Source organism: Centroberyx affinis, unplaced genomic scaffold (genome assembly GCF_046629955.1).
Source record: "Centroberyx affinis isolate AG114_WGS23_722 - 3 ecotype Tasmania unplaced genomic scaffold, CSIRO-AGI_Caff_v1 ptg003752l_1, whole genome shotgun sequence".
Classification (NCBI taxonomy): Eukaryota; Metazoa; Chordata; class Actinopteri; order Beryciformes; family Berycidae; genus Centroberyx; species Centroberyx affinis.
In genome coordinates, this window is record NW_027281629.1 from 58,582 (window position 1) to 82,336 (window position 23,755).

Consider the following 23,755-nt stretch of genomic DNA (forward strand, 5'->3'; position numbering starts at 1 on the left):
AAAAAAGCTATTTGATAAAAATGTGAGGATTAGGCTGCTAATCCCATTACATTTGGATCTCTGACTATAAAATGTTCTTCGCCATGAAGGGTATGGAATGACTCACAGGTCTGTATCGTTGGGTTAATCTCTCTGGATATGTTTCTAGGGTTATGTACCTGCTGTGGGCTCAGGTTGCAGCTGGCAGGGTGGCTGAGAGGTTAAACAGACTGTCTTTCAACCAGAGGAGCAGGTTCAAGCCCTGTGTTGGCAAACATATTTCCTTCTGATCATGCATCCTTGAGCAGGGCGCTGGATCCCCACCAGCTCCACAGATCCCGTTTGGTAGCTTACTGTGACTTTACCTGAATGGGTGCACATGAAATTAGAACCGACCAATAGTTAAATGTACGGGTAAATTAAAAAGGTGCTAAACTATCATGACAGGTTACCACCTTTTTAATTTACCCTTTTCACCAGTTCACACAAAATCAGTATATGTTCAGAAAAGCATTCATTTAGTGAATATTATGTTATTTTTTCCTTAAACGACTCTATCCTATCCTCATATATTTTACATCACTTTGGTGCTACTTAGTATGATTTCTACTGAGTTTACAAAGATTTATGTCACATTATTGAGGGGCCTAATAAAAAGGTGTTGACTGAGCTCAACCAGGTGCTGAGTTCTGGCCTAGACCTTGAGATGCAACAACGTTTTATTGCCGTTCATTGAAGAACTGATGAAACCAGGCTACTAACCAGCAGTCACTTTAAGACTCGTGCTTTTTAAATATGCGCCAGAAGATGAGAAAACATGGTAGGATGGCATGTAATTACATATTCCCAGTGTCAAGGCAAATATCAAGGTCTATCGAGATAGTTCATATCCTGTTCCAGCCAGCAGTGGAAACACTTGTCCGCCAGAAGGGAGCAGGGTTGAGCATGCAGTAGGCCTACCTCCACTCTTACAACTGACTAAAAGGAGAATATTGTATATAATCATTTATTAGCACATAAGCTAGCTGACGCGCGTTCATGAACATGTATGGCCGAGCAGGAGACATGACCGTCTTGCGCATGCGTGAAAGAGCAGCACCTGCTAGGCATTATTTTATGAATTAAAGATATGCCCGGCACTGCTAGTATAACGAAGACCTTAAATATAGCTTTTTGGCTGACTCAGATGAGCCTCTCTTAGAGAAAATGGATATTGAACCGAGTGGTAAACTCTCTCTTTGACTCCCAGTCAAAAAAACAACTTCTCTTTGTAACGACATTTACGTTGAAGACGGAAGTGTGCAGAAGAGAAGCCTCTCGCGCGCCTGTGTACTCTCTGGTTCTGCGTCTGTTTGTAAACATGCGTCAAAAGCACGTGATCCGGACGACGCGTGTCTGAGCGACGGCCAATCAGGGAGCGGGGGTGTGTGACTGGGCGGGGCTTGTCTGTGTCGCTGTAAAAATGTCGATGGATGGATTTACCAGGTAGGGGAACACTCTGGATTGAATAATAACCCCCAAGGAGGATTGATGATGGGGGGCGGGGTGAAGGCAGTGGTGATGGTGTAGTGGCGGTAACGGGACCGGACGAGTTTGGCAAGAGATGCGCTGTGTCGGTAAGTCATTCCACCCATTCCAACAGAAACTGTTTATTTCCATCCAGTGGCTGCTCTAACGAAGAACCACTAGGATATTACCATAATATTCCCATTGGGATATTTATAGTGCGTCTGCGACACTCATTGAGTTTATAGGGGGCTCATAGTATCCTACTAAATGTGTTTTTTTAATCTCTTATGATAGTCTAGCACTAGTCCTATAGCCTAATATTCTCATACGAAATGTTATTGTTCATAGTTTATATTTAAAATGTGCTATTTTAAAAATAGCATATTCTTCAAAGTATTGTTATGATCACTATAGTTCTTATTGGATAAGAGCTAATAAAAATTAACTACGCCTGATCGTGATTTGATCATTATGGTTTCTATAATTGCAGGGCGCAGCTTCTTGTTTCCAACGTTACCCGGAAATAAACCTCACGGGGTATTTGCTGTCAATAATTGCCTTATAAAACAATGTCTGTGAGGATTTGAGGTTCATTTTCTACGGAAGCAGCGAGGGGACAGAGCCGCAGGGAGGGATGGAGAGGTGTGCTGGATGCTTGGTGCAGGAGGATGTTGCGCACTTCAATTTATCTCCGGAGTGAGCGGTCCGTGCATCCATGCGGTACTGCGTTATGATTTCATTTTTAAATAACAGATAGGCTGTAGTACAGTCCTTATTGTTAAGAATGATCTTTATTCGTTATTAATTGTGCATCCACGTGAGTATAATTGATTCATTAGTCGCTTATAATACGCAGTGATATCAAATTGGTTGGAAGTGTTGATTAAAGTTGCGAGAGGAGGGAAAAAACTTTAAATCAGACTACTTTCAAATAATTAAATTGATGAGGAAAACGATCTTGTTACTACTTTGTCATGAAATAGTAATATTACTCTTTGAATTTTGTCACTATTGCACCTGTCAGATTTTTGGCATATTAGCATAGTTACATTTTCCAGCTCAACAATGCATATCTCGACTTTTTTTGTGTGAATATGGTTTATTATTTCATTGGATGTTTAAAAATAAATACAAATTTAATTACCACTTCATTCAATAGTCTAGGCTTCATATAAGCCTAAACTTTAAATTATGTAAGATGATTGTTCTCTCTTGAAGAGTGCAGAAATGGATAATATGGCTTGTCTCGGCAAGGCCACTGTTTTTCTTTGTGAAGATAACTTAGTGATTGTGTGTGTGCTGTGCCAGCGCCTTGACTCAGCTCCATCCATCCAGAGGTTTCTATGTGATACGCACTTTTTATTCCTGATGTAAACAAACTCTCCAGAACCCTTACCACTATCAAACACATGATGGCGCATTTCAGCGGGTTTAGATCTTGTACTGGAGCATGAGGATTTAACTTATAAACGGTGTTCTTGGAATGAGTCAGATATTTTTTAATGGAAAGTATTGATATAACGCCACGGGGTGGGGAGAAACAAGTTTGCACATTAAATGAGCTCCAGTGAACTCGTGTTTTTTCATCCATTACGTGCCTATGCCTAATAGTTTTGTTGACAGAAGGACTGGCATGTCCATCTGTTGTGGTTTGGAAAGAATGGCCTGGTATCTCCTGACGTCAAAACCCCAAACCTCTAGAGTAAAAATGATGTCAGCTAGAGCAGGTTCACACAGTGGATGTCTTGTTAACAAAATATCAGATGACCGGAGGCAATTGACCAATTGATTTGCTGACGGCTTCAGAGACACAGTAAGAAAAAACAATGTTTACTGTTGTGACAAAATGTTTACTCAGGAAATGCACATTTTGGAAAATCTAACAAAACAACAAAGTTAAACTTGTAACAGGAATTGCTTGCCTTCGATACAAATATTGATTACTATTCCTCTTTTCACAGAAGGAAATGAGGTGTTGCTTTCAGCTTCCAGTGAAAGGTAAGAGGCCAGGACACTTAAAGCAAACACACCCAACAGCATCTGGCAAGGATGGCACAGCAGTACAGCAGTGCACTGTTATGTATCGATGTCAAATGTTTTAATGTTAGGCCACATGCATCAATAAACCTGTTAGTTCAGTGGTTCTCAACCTTGTGTGTGTGCACACAATGAGCTCTTAAAAGAAAGTGATGCCTTCTCGCATTACAGGCATTTACATGGTGGTGAGCAGTTCAACCAAAGAATGATTTTCTCTTTTCAGGTTGTTCATTCAATTCATTATCAGAGACCTAGAGGCTGAAAACTATTCAGTGTTTCACAAGAAAAATAGCAACAAAAAAAAGATAATAATAATAATACATTTGTGTAGTAGAAATATGTTTTTTCTTATGTTATAAATCATCTCACAACCCCGCGAAATTATCTTGCGACCCCCTGGAACCACTGACTTAGTACACAAAATTTAAAAGCTTTCTAACTTGGCAATCAAATATCAAATTGTGTCAAATATTCAATTCAATTTCATTCAATTCAATTTCATTCAATTCATTTCAATTCATTTCAATTCAATACCACTTTATTCCACATGGGGTAATTTATAGGACACAATGAAAAGGTACAAGTAAACATTAAAAACAAAACAAAGAGAATAAACATATCACATAACAAAAGAGAGACAAGACATATTACCAGGCTAACAGCCAATTGCATATTTGCACTATTAAAGTGCAGAGTGCAGGCAGAGGTCAGCAGTCATATGCATATAGCAGGAATAATAATAGTTCACAATTGTCCAGTGTTAGAAATCTTACAATTCTTATTTTAAATTTTGATTGCTTCTAGTGCAAAGATATTTGTCCTGCACTGGAGTACCAGAAACTTGAATTCATTGTGTAGTACGTGTGACTTGTCATCAAATATTGTCTGGGACTCTGAAAAAAAACCTCTGAGACTTCTTTGAGGTAATCCAATGATGTTGGAACATGTGCTGACAATGCCACAGAGAATAAAGAAAAAGGTAATAAAAGAAAAAAATTATATATTCTCAATAAAAACATGTAAAAAGTTGTTAAGACCTTTTTTGCTCACTCCAAAGTAGTTTAGCTGCCACATACATTGCAGTCTTTTGTGACTTTTCTTCATCATGCTGTTTGTGTTTTCTATAAATGTGAGCTTGTCATTAAAGACTGTCCCGGGATATTTATAAGTGTGGATAATGTCCACTGGTTCCCCATGAAATATGCATGAGATGAAGAATGTGTTGGTGCATTCTGGATTTTATACCCATTGGTCCCAATACAACCAAGACAACATCCAGGGAGCTGTCTGGGCACCTTTCCTAGGGAGAGATTAAGGTTTAGGAAGTGGAGCAGGCATGGCTGAGAGATGACATGGCTAAAATTAACACACTGCCCGCTGAATGAAGCGCATAAATAGAAGACAGGAAGGGCTGGCACTTTGATGCATCTTAAGGGCTAGCATGAACACACAGTGTCATCATCACACCAAAATCTCCTGGTGGTGTTAGAGGCTATAGATTATAAACAGTGCTGGAATATTTATAATGGATAAGTATGAATTAAGATTTATTCGTTAGTAGGACTGTGACATATGATAGTGTTTAATATTAGAGACAATATTCAGTGCATATTCAACAACATCACCCTATCAGTTAATATTTATACAGTATGTAATTTAATAATATATTTATGTGCATCTTTCATCCATTCTTCCTTCCTTGGTTTGGAGCTTCACTAACAGGAAAAGTAACCCTAGAACCCAGTCAGCTGTTCAGCTTGCATACATATTCCTACAGCGTGTTATTGAAGTTATCTTGTACATAATGGATGTGTAGAGCAAGGATCTACTCATCTTAGAGGAGCAGATAGGCTTCAATCCTCAGATCAATACCCCCAGCATCTACCAGGCTCCTCTGAGCAAACATGCTTTGATCTCTCAGATCCCTTACATTTCCCATATAGCTTCAGGGTGAAAGCTGATTCTTTTACCAATGGTCTCCCATCCCAGTCCTGTAAGGTGAAGCTGTGGGGTCCATATCCTCTGTCTTCAGCAGGGTATCAGGACATCACACACTGCAAAAGCACTGTAGGGAAGAATATTTACAGCCATCTGAAGCGCTGGATGAAAATCTAGACCTGTAACTGGAGGATAATGGCAAGTTTAAGGCATCAAAAGCGGAGGAATGGTTTGTGCTTTGATAGTGGATTTAGCCAAACCTTTGAAACATCTGTTGTAAAAAAAAAAACAAGGTTTAGGCAGGCAGCAAGGCAGCACTGCAGCACAACAAAGTATCCTACAAAAGTGGTTGACTGCTGTTCAACCCTTGAGTTCTAGCCAGCAGTTATGGCATTACTAATAAATATTTTCATCCAAGGGAACAGCTTCACTCAAGTCTTTAAAGAATGCGAAATATTTATCTCATAAAAGCACTTGTTGAATGCGCACATTGCCATATTTACTGTATATCTCTGTAATAAATTAGTGCGGTGGTGAGCTGACACAGACAGAAACTTTGTTTACCTTTTGTCGGCGGAGACAAAGCTTTCATTTCAGCTCAGCACATAAAGGGGACTTTCTGCTTCGGAAATGCAGACAGACCTAATAGCCACAGCCTTGTTGAGAACAGCGAGCTCATAAAAGAGACAGAACCAAGCTTGTTCTTCTTATTGGCCCTGCTGGACACTGGTAGCTATGTTGTAGTGGTAGCTACACTAACACTAACTGTACAGCCACAGGCCAATTTGACATAGATTTCAATGTCTATTGAAATTGGTGTCAAATTGTCACCAATCTTTGCCTCAAAGCTTGTGTAACTATTCTTATATGTCTTCGGCAGCCAGCATCTTCTTCGTTCTCTCGATTTAGATTTAGCATGTAATAGATTCATAGTGTGATTTGGTCACTTTGTTGTTTATGTGTAATGCCACAACCCAAATAACTGACTGGACAAGACGGTTCATACTGTCCTTTTCCTCCTGGCTGTCTTCGATGTGGCACTTGATTTATTAGCGTTATCTGGAGCGGCTGCCTTAGTATTCACAAGGCTGTGACGCTGTACAGCTCTGCAGAAGTGTCAAGATGTCTTGTCTGACAGGGTATTCCCCAGATATGCAAATGTTTCGTGAGATGATTTCACTTGAGCATGTGTTTGAAAAAGGTAATGTTCATCTTTAGACCATGATTTTTTGGTGTTGCACTCTAACAAAGCCATCTTTCTCCTTTTATCTTCCTCACAGCTCCATTGTCTAATTTACATAAGAAATGAAGAAGTTGCTGAACAAGGTACGTGAACAATCAGATAAAGTGGCGAAGACCAAAATCTCAAAGTAAACTCTGCTAATGATTAACTGAGCCAAAACAGACTATTTTTAAGTTGAGAACACAGTCCTTTTAAAGATACAGCTACAATCCCTGGTGGACATACAAAATTATAAACATATTTTGATACTATGTGCCATGTAATGTTTTAACAACATTATTTTTTTCATTCTTCCAGTCATTTCTGAAGTGAGAACAACGTGTTAGTGATCCGTTTGTATAACTTTGTAACAGTATTCTTTTGAGTAGAGACACACAGGACAGAACAGTGCTCTGCATTTCCTCTAGGGCAGAGCTGTTGTGGGCAGAAAGAGGAAGTGCAGGAGATAGGCCAATTCATGGTCAGGTGACAGAGTGTGGTTGTGACTTTCATTCACCACACACTCTCCGAATTTACACTTACACGACTCCTACACCACTCTGATAACCGGAGCTAAAGATGGGCAACATTGAGCGCTGATAAACGTTCATTGTCTGTGTCAAAGATCAGTGAATTAACAAAACATAAGGGGATTAATTACAGAATGACGCAAACCAGAGCACCATGCAAATATTCCCCCTGGCGCAGACGCTGAGAGATAAGTGGAATCCCTCATTAGACAGTATTTAAAAAGGCAAAAAAGACCATCTGAGTGGTTATGCAACTGACACACAAGCCGGCGATGTGCCTTTAAAACCAGTGGGTTGTCAGGTGATCGAGGAGGCTCAGTCAGCTCCGGCTCACAGACAGAGGAGCCAGAGAGCGTCTCTAGCTGAGAGCAGAGAGGAGAGCGCCACAGAGAAGGGCAGCGGAGAGAGAGGGAGAGAGACCCAATTAAAAGGGGACACGGGGGGAAATGGGGACACGGCAAACGTCACAGAGTGGGGGGACAGGGAGCCGTGGCGGCAGGGTTCCTTTAACTGCAGTCCTGCTCGCGCTCACTTGCCTTGTGTGGCAGCCTGCAAGTGTGTTGCTGGCTCGGCTTGATCAAGAAGCTGCGTTGTGTAGCCACAACAGTGGCATAAAAGCACAGAGAATTAAGTGCTGCGTCACACTGAGGAAGAGGAATAGGGTGATCATGCGCGCGCGTGCATGACTCTGTGTGTGTGTGTGTGTGTGTGTGTGTGGATGTGTGTGTGTGTGTGTTTGTATGTGTGTGTGTGTGTGTATGTGCATGTATGCATTTGTGAGTGGTCCAATCTGGTTCTGTATACATGTGTGTCAGTTCGAACTAGCAGTCTAAGAGCAGTTCTGCTGTTGCAACAAGATGAAAATAGAGTGTGCGTGTGTTTGAGAGGCAAGCAGGGAGGGAGAGCGAGGGAGATACAGGGAGGGAGGGAGAGCAAGTCAGAGAGTGAGAGAGAGAGAGAGATTTTGGATTAGTTGCTACGTCACTTTTTCACGTCGGGGGGAAACAGAAGCTAAGATAACAGAAGCCCAGAGTCATCGGGTTTTCCACCTGGAGTGGACACAATGGTTTCGGACAACCTCGGCTTCCTCCTCCTCTTCCTCTTCCTCCTTGGTAGTTTTGATCTGCTCTGCCTGTCGCTACTATGTGTGTGTGTGTGTGTGCTGTGTAGTTCCTGTGGGCTGGTATCGGGAGTTTCAACATGGATGCTGAAGATGTGACACAGTTTCTCTGGGTCTTGTTTTGATGGCATGGTAAGGTGTGTATGTGGGGTGGGCAGAGGTGCGGCAAAGGGGTTAACAAAAGAATATTCTGGAAGGTTCTTATTATCGAAGCGAAGCTCTGTCAGGAATGTTTTGCCGAGAATAATCGAGGTAATCAAATATCGCTGTTTTGCCACCATCAGTTCAACTAATACGAATGACTACATTGTTGCAAATAGGTGAATACAGTCTTGCATGGTGCTGTCTGACCTATTATGAAACAGTATTACATGTATGATACATCGTTATGTGAGAGCGTATATACTGTAGGTGCGACCAGGTAAACATTACAGCACTGTCATCATATGTAATGACTTGCTTTTTGTTGTATTCAGCCTAGAAGATGGCATTTTCTCCTGTCGCTACGTAACATATTTATGTATCTGTGTTCAGACTGTTGCCTGCTGGCCTACTTGTTGTGGTTAACTCATGATGGAGTTGAAGGAAAGGAGCAGGATGGAGAGAGCAGGGCAGAGGCTGGCTGGGATCCAGCTGTATGTTGTTATCAGACAACAGACCTGCTCGCAGTCTGTGGCTGGTGGCAGTTTTGTCAGGTGATTTGTTTTCACCCTCCAGGGCCACCGGGATTTGGCAAAACCCTTCCCAAGACACATTTGTTTCTGCGTAGTTAGGAGAGACAGAGGTGGTGACGCAGTCATTTCTGGGCTGGACTTCAACCAGTACACGGCTTGTATCTCTCTCTCTCTCTCCCTCTCTCTCTCTCTTTCTCTCTCTCTCTGTTTCTCACTCTCTCTCTCTCTCTGAGAAAGGGAGAGACGAAAGGGGCTAAATGTCATGGCTCAGGATCAGAGAGAGAAAGAGAGAAAAGGAGGAGAGAGAAACTGAGAGGGGGAGAGAGAGAAGTTGTTTACCTTGCTCTCTTGGTGACTCTGCACTGGCTGCTCTCCAATTCACATGCGCTGGACTTCCTAAAGCTGCTGCATCACAGGCCACCGTGCCAAAGCTGGATTCTCATTGGATGGGAGGAGCTCCCCCGGCTCTACAAGCGGCACAGCACAGTTTTATTGGCTAAGCACAAGCAAGCAGCTGGAGTTCAGCATCTGATTGGTTAAGAAGTGCTGTACTCTGAAACAAAGGTTTTAATGTAGAAGGACAGCTTTTCTGTTGACACAGTACCTTAAGTCATGTCTGTATTGACAGGGGCTGACCTGTTAATATATTGTCAATCGTTTAGAAGTTAATTTGTCAAGCTGGACAAATGTTAAAATGGCTAGTGAATGTGGCTTTAGAGTACTGGGAAGTGATATAGAATCAGAATGTTTTGGCATATAGTAAACATTACTGCCTGTGTGTCTTTATATCTAGACAACAGTGTGTTATGAAATACAGATTATATAGTCGTCATCAAGCATTCTAGCTGATGCTGACATTTCTATCAGTCTGTGCTTCCTCTGATGCAGTGGGCCAACCACAGGCCTTCCTGTTCGCTCTGGACTGTCGGTGCGAGAGAGCTGCTCAGCATCTTCTGCGTAGCGAGCCTCCCTAGCCCTCTACCCACACCTGTGTGTGTGTGCGTGTGTGTGTAGGGTGGTTAAGCAGAGAAACGATTTAAATCCTTAGACAAGAGATGCCGTATGGTTCTCCTAGCTGGCACTCCGATGTCCGAAAGTTGCCACGTTCAGAGATGATGCAAGAATGTCTGTGTCTGCCAATGGTCTGCATTGCAGCTCCCGCTTCTACAGTGAACGCCTCTCTCTCTCCCTCTCCCTCTCTTTCTCTCTCTCTCCCTCTCTCCTAGATGTGCTGATGTTATACAGGGTGTTGGTATAACATATACTATGGTTCTCTATTTCTCTTTCTCTCCCATACCTTACAGTGTTAGAAGACGATCCTGAGCATCAGGGGGTGAGACTGGTGCTGCTCCCATCACCTCACCACTACGGGGGGTCATTCCTTATGAATGAGTTAACACTAGGAGTTAGTCAGCCTACCAGTCTGTGTAGGTGCACACACCAACACAAGGCCTAATTGTCAGGCACGGTCGGAGAATCAGAAGTACGCTATTCCAGCTACACAGCAGACAGCTGATTCTTGCTATGCATTTTTTTTTTAAACAAAATCCTGTATTTTTTGAGTATTTTGTACATTTGTTAAGAGGTATATACAACTGTTAAATCCCTTATCATGCATGTTTCGCTTTATTGTTTACTCACGCAGCGATTTACCGCTGGAATTATATTCCTATTTCTATTTGAAGAAGGACTGGTGCAAAAGCCATTAACCAATATGGGTTTCCCCAGGCCTCTTGACAGTTCCATCCTGATTGTGTTGTTGACCGCTCTCTGAAGGCCTCCTGTCCCTTTAAATCTTTTATAAGCATTACACAACAGGTCCAGGGCACACAAGCAACAAACAACCCGAAAAAGAAAACTGACGGGGTTGGGTTGAGCCAGCCAGGCGAAGGAACCAGACACCTACGGACACGCAGGCCCTCTGATCAGAGCCGTCACTGTGGCTACCACGCAAACACACACACACACACACATGTTTGTGCACAGACACACACACACACACACACACATGTACAGTGCCTTCCACACCCTCACACGCAAACAGCCCGGGCAAAGCGGCCCAGCCCGGTCCATCCGAAGCCTGATAAGGACTCGGGGGCCTTGGGGCCTCGGGGGCCTCGGGGCCTTTGTCCTTCCTGTCATTGTGGAAATCAAAGTAAATATGTATCTGAAAAAATACGAAGTTTAGAAGCAGGCATTTGACTTCCCTGGCTTGGCTGCAATCAGCTTCAGCACAAGCAGTATTTGTGGGTGTTGTCAAAGAAAATATGAAGAAATGAAGGCAGTCTGTGTGTGGGTGTCGGGGGAGGGAGGGGGTGTTTGGACAGTGAAGTGTCCGTGGTCCTTCTACCTGCCAAGGAGAAACAAGGTGGGGAGGGGGAGGCTGATATGCAGGGAACAAAAACAGCAGGAAGAACAAAGCATTTTCAGGAAAGGTTGGGTAGTTTTGTACTTTGCCTAAGCACTTGGCACCAAGTCAGTGAACTGGCCACTACCTGTCCTTGCCCCACCCTCTCAGTGTATTGTAGCTACCTGTCTGCGTCATGGCTCTCACTGCCAGCGACTGACTGCCACTTCCTTGCTTTCCCCCTGTAGTGGCGGGAGAGCAACGGAGTGCCATCCTCACTATTCTGCTGAGAGGAGAGGAGAGGAGAGGAGAGGAGAGGAGAGGAGCCATCTAGTCAGCGGCGGGGCTCGTGTCCGTGTGCACTGTGCTGCAGGTGAGGCTGCATGTTAAGACATACAGGGGCAGTGTGTTGTGTGTCTGTTCTTGTTTGGCCCTTCGCACGTCCGCTCTGTTTGGATCAAGTATCAGATCGGTCGTGTGGGGGTGTTGGAGAGAGAGAGAGAGAGTTCTGGTGCTTTCTCAGTGGTTTTCCATTTCATCTCTCTCTCTCTCTCTCTCGCTCTCTCTCTCTCGCTCTCCGTCTACTTCCCTCCTCTCTCCTCCCTCCTTTCTGGCCTGATCCAGGGCAATGAATCAAACTTTTTTCTGGGCAGGAGCCTGAGAGCCTGGACTATCCCAAAGCGCATTTCATCGGAAGTTCTTTCTCAGGTCTAAGATGCTGTTGAGCTTCTCTTGCCCTCGTCTTGATCCAGTCAAAAACAAGGTCGAGCGCTTAACGCGATATATAAAGCGTACTGCGCCCGTTTACAAGAGTCCATTAATAATTGAATGACAGGCATCAGTGTAATGGAGGACCAATGAGGCATTGTTAAAAAATTTAATTGTTATTAAGGATGTGCTGTTAGAGTAAATATGACAGTGCCTTTAAGAACGATCTGCTGATCCCTGATCTTATTTAAGTCAACTTTCCCAGCTGAGAGAAGGAAAGAATGGTGTCGCAGTCTGATAAGATTAAAGGCCGTGCTGTCACTGAGTCGGTGTCACATTGTCCCGGGTGTTTGATTCACGCGTAATTGACTTCGGTGAACAGAACCTGCAATAGACGACATTTTTGGTATTCCACAGAAAATGGCTGTAAAATAATTGAAATGTGTTGTCTTTTTCCTTTCTGGATGCTTCGAGTGGCTCTGAGTGCCACTCCCATCGTGACAGGGGTTTAGGATTTCAGGTGATAGGTGGTCCTAGTGAAGTAGCTGGTGAGAAATAAGTGGCTACCCATAATACATATTCAATGGAATATGGATGAACTGTTGTACTGCATCTTAAAATGTTGATTTAACTTGACAGAATACAGTCGATGGCCCCGAGAGCAGGGGCTCCCAAACTTTTTCATGCCAAAGACCCCAAATTTCTTCAACCTCCAGCTGTGGCCCAACACCTCCATAAAATATCTTGGCCACCTAAAAAATGTGCATTAAATAATAATATCTTGGTTGACCTAATATCAAATCACAGAGAGAGAGCTTACCGTTTTCCTTTTCCTTCATTTAATATTCCTTTCAGTATCCAGTAATCATTCAATAACATTCCAGTCGTATTCACCTCAGTATTTATTAATTTCAATAATCAATACATTAAGCAAATGTTCTCAAAATATTTTGCATTTGCAATATGTTGCACATTCTGGTTTCTATTACCTACTATTCATTTCAGTCATCAATATGCATTTAGTAGTGTGTTCTCTTCAATATTTTACAGATGTTGCATATTCTGATTTCATTGAAAAACATCTTATCTTTGTGTATATTTGTAAATACTGAAATATAGGCTGGCCCTCACCTGCTCCAAAAGTCCTGTGTCACCTCTCTATCCGCTAGGCTGCTGTATTGTCAGAAAGTGGAGCTGTAATTTTTCTTGCAGCCTCATCACCCAGGAATTCTTTTACAATATCTTTCATAGCTGGTAGAATCAGATCTTCTCCGAGGTCTAATTCTAGGCCCTATATTACTGAATTACATATTGATATCAAGCTATATTAAAACTGGCTTAATCTCTTTTCACTCAACTATTTTCTCATTTCAATCAGTCTCTAAGAGAAACTCTTATCAAAGCACTTGTCAAATATGAAATGCTTGTTAACTTTATTATCATTCTTTCTGTTTTCTACTGTTGTCTATAGGATCATGGGTCACAGAAGGCTGGCTTTGGACGGAAATACTCCCCTTGGAAGCTGGTTTCAGATGGTGGCTTAGAGTATTGTCATCTATCTAGCACCATTTGAAATCAGTGTTCTTGGGGTGGGAAGTGTGTTTCTCTGTGGCTCTGGCCAGCAACAGGCAACAGTGTCAGAAGTGAAAGAAAGAGACAGCCTCACACGGAAAGTATCAGTCACTGAAAGCGGCACTCAGAGGGCTAGAAACCGCCAGTCAACAGCAACGTTTAGACAGCTCAAGCTCTTTGTCCTCTCTCCAAGGTTGACCGATTTCTTTTGGTGTTCAGAGTCTTCTTGTGTTTCTAGCACCATTTGAAATCGGTTACAATGAAGGACAGATCTCATCTTGACTTGAGGGGGACTTGGCAGTAACTACCAGGAAGCTGACAAGTGGATATGGTGAGCTGGAGGCACAGAATTCTACAGCGGATATAGAGAAAAAACAATAATTCTGTGTGGTCAGACTTTTTCACATCGTGTCTTGGTTTGAGTGAAAACAAAATTACCAGAGTCACAGGGGAATAAGCTATATGCTCTTCAAGAAGTTAGCCATGTTAAAATGTGTTAATGACAATGATGTATCCAGTGTCTCTCATTCATGTGTGATTAATTAATTTGACTGTCTGCCAACCTGATGAGGGGATTACACAAAACACAGCCTTGATGACTTGTGGGCCATACAATTATTCATTCATTAGGTTGAACTTCTCTCCAATAAGCAATGCTGCTGTTAAATGGATGACTCAAACCAGCTAGCTGTGTTTGGAGTTAAATCCACTAGGTGGCACTGTATCATAACATGTCACATTACTGTATTTTGATTTGATCCATCCCTACATGTGGTGCTGTAATGCTTTATAGCTTTAGCTATTATGATTTCATTTTAATCACCATGGTTAAATATTAATGTTGTTATTCTGTATGTCTTTTAACCGGCTTTGGTATCTATGAAAAATGTTATGTAATATCTGTAACTTTTGTTATTAGCAAACATGCATGACTGAATCATATTAACTTAATATAAACTTGATATTCAAGTTTTGTTTTACAGATTCAAATCAGTATCACCAGGATATAGCATAATCCCTTTCAGTTATCTGGCTAACTTTCTAATCCTGCTTCATAAATGCCCACCTGGTCCATCTGTATGTAAGGGTCTCTTTTTTCACAACAAATACATTCTTGTTTAAGGATGTGCAGTTCTAAAACACAACTCAATCAAATAAGTCAAAAACTTCATGTCCATTTTGATTCTACATTTTTACAATGGGCATCCCCCATACCAAATCTATAGTAAAAATATTTCAGACTACAGATACACCTTCATTATAGTAGGGGGCTACAATATTCCTCATACTGCAGCAAGGTTGCCTGTTCCTAATACATCTGCTGCCTCTTCTGTGATGTGGACAATACATTTCTTATTTGTCTCACAATATCTCATTTACACCGTGTGCATGTAGAATACAATGTGCTGCCATCATACACAAATATTTGCTGAATACTCAAGGACTGTCTTGCTTTTTCAAACTCCATTTGCAGGACAGCAAATTGCGACACCTGGGCCCAAGAACGAGCTTCAGTCATAACACATAAAGCCTGTGTACAGACACGAGCACGTTATCAGTGCCTTGTGCACATTTCAAGAACACAATGTGGAGTCGTCATTATCTGGAAATCCTTTTATTTGAGTAACTGATTTACAAAAACAAAGTAGTACCAAAAAAAAAAAAAAGTTGTTCTATGCCAACCTCAACACAATACACAAACTCGATCAAATATTTTGACACATACAAGTTAATAAATTATTTTTTTTTAGAAAAAGCCTCCAAGGCAAGTGCAAGGTTTAGAAACCATAAAGTCCACACATCTTTTTGTAACCACACAAAGTCCTCCTCTTAGTGGTCCGGGGTCTGAAATTATTAAACTGGTGAATGATGCTCTGGAATATGCATTTCTGCAAAACTCTGACATGACTGTAAAACCCAAGTCATTTAGTTTTTAAAAAAATGTTTGAATTGTTTCCTTTGTCAGGGATACTGTTTTAAATGAGGTGAATGACGCTACAGGGCACAAAACCAATATCCATGGTATTAATCATTACCATGGATGATAATTATAAATATTAACCCTAGGTAGGCCTAAAAGAAAGCCTCCTTTGACAGAACCCAACAAGCAGGTTAATATTTACACTAGAGGAGTTCATCCAGGCACACATGCACACTTAAATTAAAATGGCAACTAAAATACTGTGACTTCTGTATTAAGGCATATGGGACATTCTAGTATCTTACTTAAATGTTTAGGCCACTAGGCCAGAGACATTTTCATTGATCTGATTGAAGTCTCTCTTTTGTGATTTACAAATTTCCTTCTCTCTTGGCATCAGTTAATGAAAATCCAGAATAAACATGTGCACTTCAGTAATTTTACAATTATTAGTTGCCAGAAACAGTCCAGTTATGGTGTGAATTGAATCTAAAAGGCGGAGTATTGGTTTGTCGGCAAGAAAGACTTTCTCTTTTACGTGAAAAATATACTTTGGGTGTGGACTTCCTACTTCCCTTCAACAAGCATGGTGTGATGTAAGTAATAACAAGCAAGTCTAGCCACTTTGTTCTTACATATCAAACAGCTACCATTGGCTTAACTTTAATTTCCTGTATTTCTCAACTTCAAAGGAAACAATTTCATCCCAACTGTATCCTAGGCAAGCAATGCACATATTTTTAACTGTTGATTTTGCATATTTTGAGCTACGACATAAGTACAGCATGTACATTTTAACAGGTGTATGTGTATAAAGTGATCACTCATGGCCAGGCTCTGGTCAGATATATAGTGCTCAATTTTAAAGCAGAGATTCCAAGCTTCTCTGATGATATGTGATGACATTCTTCACTCCTTCCTGATTACAGGATGGAAAAACACTTGTGATGTTGTAATGGAAAGGAAGGCATCCCAAACATATCAGGGAATTGAATCAGAGAGAAGGAAAAAAAAAAGAAAAAAAAAGAGTGGACTTTGAAGCACACAGAAGATATAAATAGTTGCCAACCAATCAAGAGCAGCCACTCAAGCATAAGCATGGGACTGAGCCCATTTTCCATTTGTTGCAAAGTTTCTGAACGTCAGACTGGGCCCTCCTTTTCTGGGTTTCATTGACAAAATCTGTGGTGCCATCCACATGCACATGGATGTTGTGGGTACATTCAAAGACTGGTCCAGTGATATCCCTCGAGTCAAATTGCAGTCAGTTATATTGGGCCGTCAACAGGGTAACTCCGCTTGTTGCTGAAAAGGGAAGTGGGGGCAGGGGGGGGGAATGTTAATTAGTCATTTTTAGACAATGAAATTTTACACAGGAAGTTTCAAAAACCCCAGCAGCCCTGCGAATCAGAAAAGATTAGACATGATGAATTTTGACAGAAATGGTGCCGAGAGCTTTCCAACAGGTCAGCCAACAGTCAAGGTTAATAAGGAAGAAAAAGAGAAAGGGGGGCAAAATGCACTTGTCATGCACTTGAATCAGGTAAGTATATGAAAGCCAATTCCTACTTAATCACATATTGTTCCTGCTCATCACATTATTATTTCATTATCTGGCATAAATTAATTAAAGTGTGCTTGGTGGTCCAACTTCTTACCAAGAGTGCTATAACTCCCCCTCTTCATCTTTTACAGCCACATTTCCAGAGTAGCCACTCCGACGAGAGCTGTAATCCAAAAATGACTGGTCATCATGAATGCAATGCGCATGACCAGGTAGACAAGAAGCTAGGAAGGTTTAAGGGACTCCAGACCACCATCCTTTTCAGCTAAAAGGCTACACTCCATCCCATCATCTGCACAGAATGCCCCAAACACACACCAGCCCTCTCTGTGTTTAAAGGCGCTGTGCAGAGATGAGACCATTTTTGTCTCTAGTTACTGAGGTCTCCCACAGCCCAAAAACCCTAGCTGGTGTGTGTGTGTGTGTTACCTCGGAAAGACAAATACAAATATAGCTGCCAGCAGCAAAGAACAAGTTACCACAGAGTGACAAAGAATGCACTGAGTTCCCTTATTGCCCCGCAAGACATTGCGGGTATTAGAGTCTTTGTTATCACAACATAAGTTCAAATGACTGTATTTTCTTCAAATCTCAAAATATGAACATGTGGCTTGGTAGATCTCTTTAAAATTATGATTGTGATGAATCTTTAGAATTGCAAGTGGACTGATTACTATGCCATGATTTTACAGTCAGTTGAACTTTTTGTGCATATTTTAAAAATTGCAAGGCTAATTTGATAGGCCATAAATTGATGGCACACATTATGGGTCCTAGAAGCAAATCCTCCAGCATGTCCAGATAGATATCTGTACCACATTTCACATCTCTATGACCAACAAGGTGGGCATGAGCCTTAGACTTTGAGGGCTTATTAGCACCCCCATGGGCCAATCAGTACCATTCTTTGTGTCAAGAACAACAACAATAATAGGAAGGAATTCCTACAAACATCATAGGTCACAAATGCTGATGCTGTGGTAACAAGAAAAGCTTCACAAATGCATGCATGTATCATGCAACAATGAACAGTTAATTTGGGCAAGATTAGACAGTGTTAAAATGTTTGAAAAATACACACAAAACTGAGATGTAAACAGTTACAGTGGATGCAAACAAAAAGGAGGGAGAAGCCACAATAGGGACTAAGCGCTGTTAGTCGTTAGTTTGCCTAATTGAATGGAACATCTTACCGGCTTCTTTTCTGGATGAGTTTAACGATACAAAAGCCACAGGAGCCACCAACAACAAAAATAACTATTTTGATGAGAAAGAGAAGGAGATGTTTGAATCCATAAGGCCAATAAATTTAGTTCTACTTGCCATTTAAACCTCTGTTCACCATCTCCTTTGAGACATGAAGAAATAATAAATTGGTAACTGCAAAAAAGGTGTTTAAATGGTCGGCATTTAAATGTAGACCTAAACAAAGTTCAGCATGTCAGCATGACTGCCAAGCTTAAACTTCTGTTCACCTTCTTCTCGTTTTATGACAGCAGAATTGTTGCAGAATTATTGCTGTTTGGCAATAGCAATTCATATAAACAATTCACCTTCTCCATGCAATGTAGATGGCATGAACAAAATACAAACCAAGGCATTACACAAGGCATTAATAGATTATGTTTAAGTTGATGTTAATGTTTATGTTATTACAAAAACACACTACTAGACTGCTTTTCCTGAGAGGCCATCGTGTTCTTACTAGAGGTTAAATGATCTCTGTATAGTCTTACTCCACTGTTCAAGGATAAAGTCCAGTTGGAACTTACCCAATAAAATAAACCACCATGACTGATACCATTTGTGTACATCATCTTCTGCAAGAAAAAAAAACAGACAATTGTGTCACATAGTGCATTTGATGTGGAAAAAGGAAAGTTTATCTGCTGCTTTTGTGTGTGTGTATTAAAAAAAACAAAAAAACAATTCAAACAGTGGAGATTATTGTGATGACTTACTGGGTGGTTCAGTGGGGCCAGGCTTGGGATCTGTGGCAGAGATGTAAAATTAAACATAAAAGATGTAGTCAATTATCTCTTTCTCACACAAACACATGTTGACTGTTACTGACAGGTTTGTTAGTAAACAGTGTGTACATTCACAGCACTTTATACAGTAAGACTGGGCTATGCTTTTAACAGTAATTGCACCAGTGATGGGCCTGGCTACATAAGCGTAAGATGGTTATATACCAAAAATTGAGACATGTGCTTCACTCAAAATGGCTAAACATTATGCAACAAAATCAAGTCATTAACATCAATGCATACACACATTTCAAGTCAAGTGTTTCAGTTTAGTACAGGGACAGGCAGGGAAAGTGGAGGGGGTATTTATTCATAGGAAATTTTCAAATCATTATGCTTTTCAGTAGTGTTTGATTATGCTCTAAATCAATCTGCATAAAGATCATAGTTTATTATATTGATTTAGTATCATCTGAATTGATTTAATAGGATTAGAAAGCAAGGCCATTCAACTAGTTTTTTGTTCTCAAACACATAGACACACACAGTGTTTTGATCCAAGATATAGTAAATAGCTGTAATATTACAAAAAGGCCTTTGGGAGGGTGAACCTAAACCACAACAGAATTCAAGAGATGCCACTACATACTGCAGTGATTTGGATGGTGCTTTAGTATTAAAAGGGACTCTACCTGGGCCCGGGACTGGCTTTGGGGTGGGAGGACGAGTGGTGGTGCTGGCAGTGGTAGCTTTAGTTGTAGTGGTAGCTTTAGTTGGAGTGGTAGCTTTAGTTGTAGTGGCAGCTTTAGTTGTGGTTGGAATCGCTACAAAGGCATTGAAACTAATCAGGCCAGTATTCTTGATATTTCATCACAGACCCTAAATGCAGGGATGTGCTGACATCACATTAATAGATATTCACTTCCATGACGGTTATTGGTTAATTTAAAAGGCAATAGAAACAGGTAAAAACAAGTACCTCCATACACTGGGCTTAATTCAAAAGATTAATATAACTTACCATCAACAGGGCTTTACACAGTTTTCTTGGTAAATTCCAATATTTGCTCCCGTTTTGTGTTCAAAGTTTTTGCTGTGCAGCTGATTTAAATGTCTCGTATTGTTTAACTATCATTTGGGAAGTGCATACTTTCATATGGAAATTTCTTATTCAGTTTTATTCCTTTCACAAAATTGCACATCTAGACTTACGAGCAGCCAAGCTTGACACCAAATTCTTAAACAAAATTCCATTTCCAAAACTTTTGGGATTTTTAGATACGTGTACATTCCTTTAACTTCCAAACCTGGAAAACAATTTTCAATTTCCATGATATATCCAGATTCTTTCAGAGCACAAGCCTTGAATTAACTGATAAATGCATGGTTATACTCTAAGGAAAACCAGGGATAGCGAATAGGATTATAGAACATTATGTGATGAAGCTAAGCACATGTACTGTAAGCATGTTATGAAAACTGCATTAAGACAGAATCATGTTTGACCATGTTCAAACAAAACGGTTGTCTTTGCTTAATTGGGACTATGTCAAGTCATAGCTTACTTCTTCATGACTTACCTATACATTCTGTAGATTTAGGTGACCATGTGTTATTAATTTCACATGACAGACCAGGTGCTCCTTTCATAGTAAATCCAGGATCACACTTGATTGTCACAAAATCCTTGTGTCGATAAGGGGGTAAAGCACCGCTTTCCCTCTTAGCATGTGTAACATTAAGTATGCACTGAACCTCTGCAAAGAAATTTTGAGATGGGGGTAAACAAATCATCCATAACGACTCACTCCAATACAAGCGAATGTGACAGCACCAGCAGCAGTCAAGATTACACTGAGAAATGTTTAAAACAAAATAAACATACGGATACATGTTGGAGGATCTGGTTTGAATTTTCCATTATCCGAACAAGATATTGATGATGATCCATTGAGTGTGTAATCTCCCTGACACGTGTATCGTATGACGTCTCCATACAAATAACTGTCTTTCAGCGGACGGGGTTTTTCTGCATTCCCAACCTCAGGCGGAGGATCACAAACCACCGCTGCAAAATAAAAATAACATCTATTAGAATGGAAACAGACACTTAAGCCTTGTGGTGTAATTGAAATTGTATGCCTTATATGAATACACACAGAGATTACCAACCTTCACATGTAGGCACCCTGCCCGTCCACCCTTGGACTTCACAAACCCTTTTGGCATTTCTGTCGGCCAAACGGTAACTAAAACAGTTCAGAAAGAGTTTGAATGAGCACAATAAATCTCAGCACGGATTTTTGACACCAAGTTTGTGAGTTAAAGTTTTACCGGTTTGGACCGTTCAGTGTATCACGTTGATTTCCCACCTCTACACAGTAGTAAAGAATTTTTGTGCAATAAAAATGACTGAGTCAGACACATAGCATGCAGTTTCCTGGTTTGTTATCAATACTTTTCATATTCATCACTCGGTGCAAGGTGCGGCTTTGGGTGTATGGATAAATTGGCACAATCAGAAAACACCAGAGTATACCCTGGCAACCCATTGGATCGTACATTCAGAGCACTGTCCAAATTTGCGCTTGTAAGCCATTTTTATCCAATGTGTTTTATATTCAGAGCTACAGTAGAACATTTGAATGTTTACAGTGTTAGACAAAAGGTATCAAGCTAATCAGCTAGGCTTGCCAAGTGACTTCCTAAGAGGTGGGTGTGTTTCTGAATCCCAAGAAAAGGGAAGGAATCTCTGAAAGGTCAAAGGGAAAACACTGGATAATAAGGGAGCCCAACACCCACTTTGATAGGAATAATTTGTTTTTGGACTGGGAAACTTACTGGTGGACACTGACATTTTAGAGTTAACCTACTTAAAAAAAAATAGGCTTCTCTCCTCAACTATCAGGGACAACAGTTCACACTGACCCAACGTTGCAAACGGCCGTAACCGTGTCCCCAAACTCAGTCCCAACAATCTCAAAGTGTCCATTTTCCACTTCTCCAGGGGAGCCACAATCTCTCCCTGAAAAGAAGAAGAATCTTGTCAGGAGAGAATTCATCTATCAAGAATTACTGGGTGAAGTGATGCACTTGACATGACAGACTGGTCACCAGAAATGAACAGTCATCCATCTCAAAGAGCATTGGAACATCTGTAAAATAAGTTATTTACTGCAAGTATTGCCGATTTAAACAGATTTTGAAATAAGACTGTTATTACAGATAAATAGTACACAATACACAAAAATAAAGTTCAAATATTTACGCTCGCATCGAAGCGTCACAGCACTCCAACTGCCAGCAGTACAGGTGATGCTCCGAGTCCCCCCTGCAATCTCATAGCCAACTGCACATTTTAAAGTAGCTTCAGATCCATCTGGAAATGTTGTTTTTCCAATGTCACGGTCACTCAAATACATGTTGTCTCCTAGAGTAGGTGCGGAACAATCTTGAGCTATAAAGAAAAATAAAATATAGAGGAAAAAAGATGAGTATTGGACAAGTGAGGAGTTAAACCAAGTCTAAACATCAGCCTTTGTATCTAATCACACTAATGTCACAAGGTTATTCACACTTTCACTCACCTTGAGCGGTGCCAGCAAGGCAAAGACTGCTCATTAAGAGGAAGTAGGTGACGCCCACAGGCCTCATGGCGTAATCTGGCAGGTCTGTCTTAATTCGGTGAACTCTTTCTGGTAATGACAAACTCAAATGTGAGTAGTTCAATAGCTTAATAAACCAGGTTAAATTTTTTGACGTTGATACCAGTGATGATTTCAAGCAGGGATCGGTCGTTGCGCCCAGTGAATACATTAACATTGTAGACATGTATGTTCTCTGGACATCTAAGTAGCAGGTTAAAGTCGTTAGCCAATAACAAATCACCTGTACATGTCTATAATTTATATCTTCATAGTTTCCATGGTTAATATTGGTAGCTAACCAGGTTTAGCCCCCGATACGTTCCGTTAACTTATCTCTTGTATTTTAGAGAACGTCACGCCAACTCCATTCAAAAATATGTCAATGTAATGTGACATTGCTTATTAGAGAACATACAAACCTTGTAAAGCGTGGCTTTAGACATTTTCTGAATCGATAAATTCCACTGGCAAATTCGGCATAAATAAAAAAAAACACATTTAGGTAAAATTTCAACCTTCAGAATAGGTTTGACTGTAATTCCTTCAATCATCTTCCGCCAAAATATAGCATGGCGGGCGGAACCGTAATGATAAACCGATAATTAAAGTCAAAATTGAATTGCAATAAGAGCTGATTAGTGATCAGATGCGTGCCGAATTTACCAGTAGACCCTCCGAGTTCGTAAAATGTCTTAAAAATATGCTGTACCGGGTACAGTTGACGACAGACAACTCTTTCTCAGTAACAAGAGAAAACGGATCGTATCGGGTCTAACCTAGGCTAGCGATAGATAGCTAGCAAACGTAGTAAACGTAACATTATCGTTAGCTCACACGTTACATGCAGTGCGGTATCGTTTTCTTGTTTTCAGAGTGTTTAGGTAATGGGGTCTGCCGAGAAAATTAGCTAGCGAACTGACTATACGAGCAACTCTTACCTTTCAACTGTGCTGTTTAGCTACAAGCTGCTGCCTCCAATGGGGATATTGTTCCTTCAGGGCTGTGGCTGCTGATACT

At 40.9% G+C, this 23,755-nt stretch overlaps 1 protein-coding gene and 1 long non-coding RNA gene across 6 annotated transcripts; one reads left to right on the plus strand and one right to left on the minus strand.

Moving 5' to 3' along the window:
• The first annotated feature begins 3,352 nt into the window (after nt 1-3,352).
• LOC139662296 (uncharacterized) lies at nt 3,353-14,675 on the plus strand. Its single transcript, XR_011696644.1, has 4 exons — nt 3,353-3,486; nt 6,744-6,789; nt 11,605-11,729; nt 13,536-14,675. It is a non-coding gene; the product is annotated as an uncharacterized lncRNA (long non-coding RNA).
• A 568-nt stretch (nt 14,676-15,243) lies between these two features.
• On the minus strand, nt 15,244-23,752 carry LOC139662291 (membrane cofactor protein-like). 5 transcript variants are annotated; one of them, XM_071540938.1, is made up of 13 exons: nt 23,677-23,752; nt 22,679-22,786; nt 22,360-22,548; nt 22,020-22,116; nt 21,264-21,340; nt 20,977-21,159; nt 20,672-20,848; nt 19,784-19,915; nt 19,083-19,112; nt 18,894-18,941; nt 18,315-18,378; nt 17,216-17,284; nt 15,244-16,862 (listed from the first exon to the last, which is right to left on the minus strand). In XM_071540938.1, exons 2-12 carry the CDS (start codon nt 22,743-22,745, stop codon nt 17,224-17,226), a joined length of 1,125 nt encoding a protein of 374 aa, XP_071397039.1. In that variant the 5' UTR covers nt 22,746-22,786; nt 23,677-23,752; the 3' UTR covers nt 15,244-16,862; nt 17,216-17,223. The 5 variants fall into 5 exon arrangements, with proteins under 5 accessions (XP_071397039.1, XP_071397042.1, XP_071397040.1 ...); XM_071540941.1 differs by lacking the exon at nt 19,784-19,915; XM_071540939.1 differs by lacking the exon at nt 17,216-17,284.
• Between the last annotated feature and the right edge of the window lie 3 nt (nt 23,753-23,755).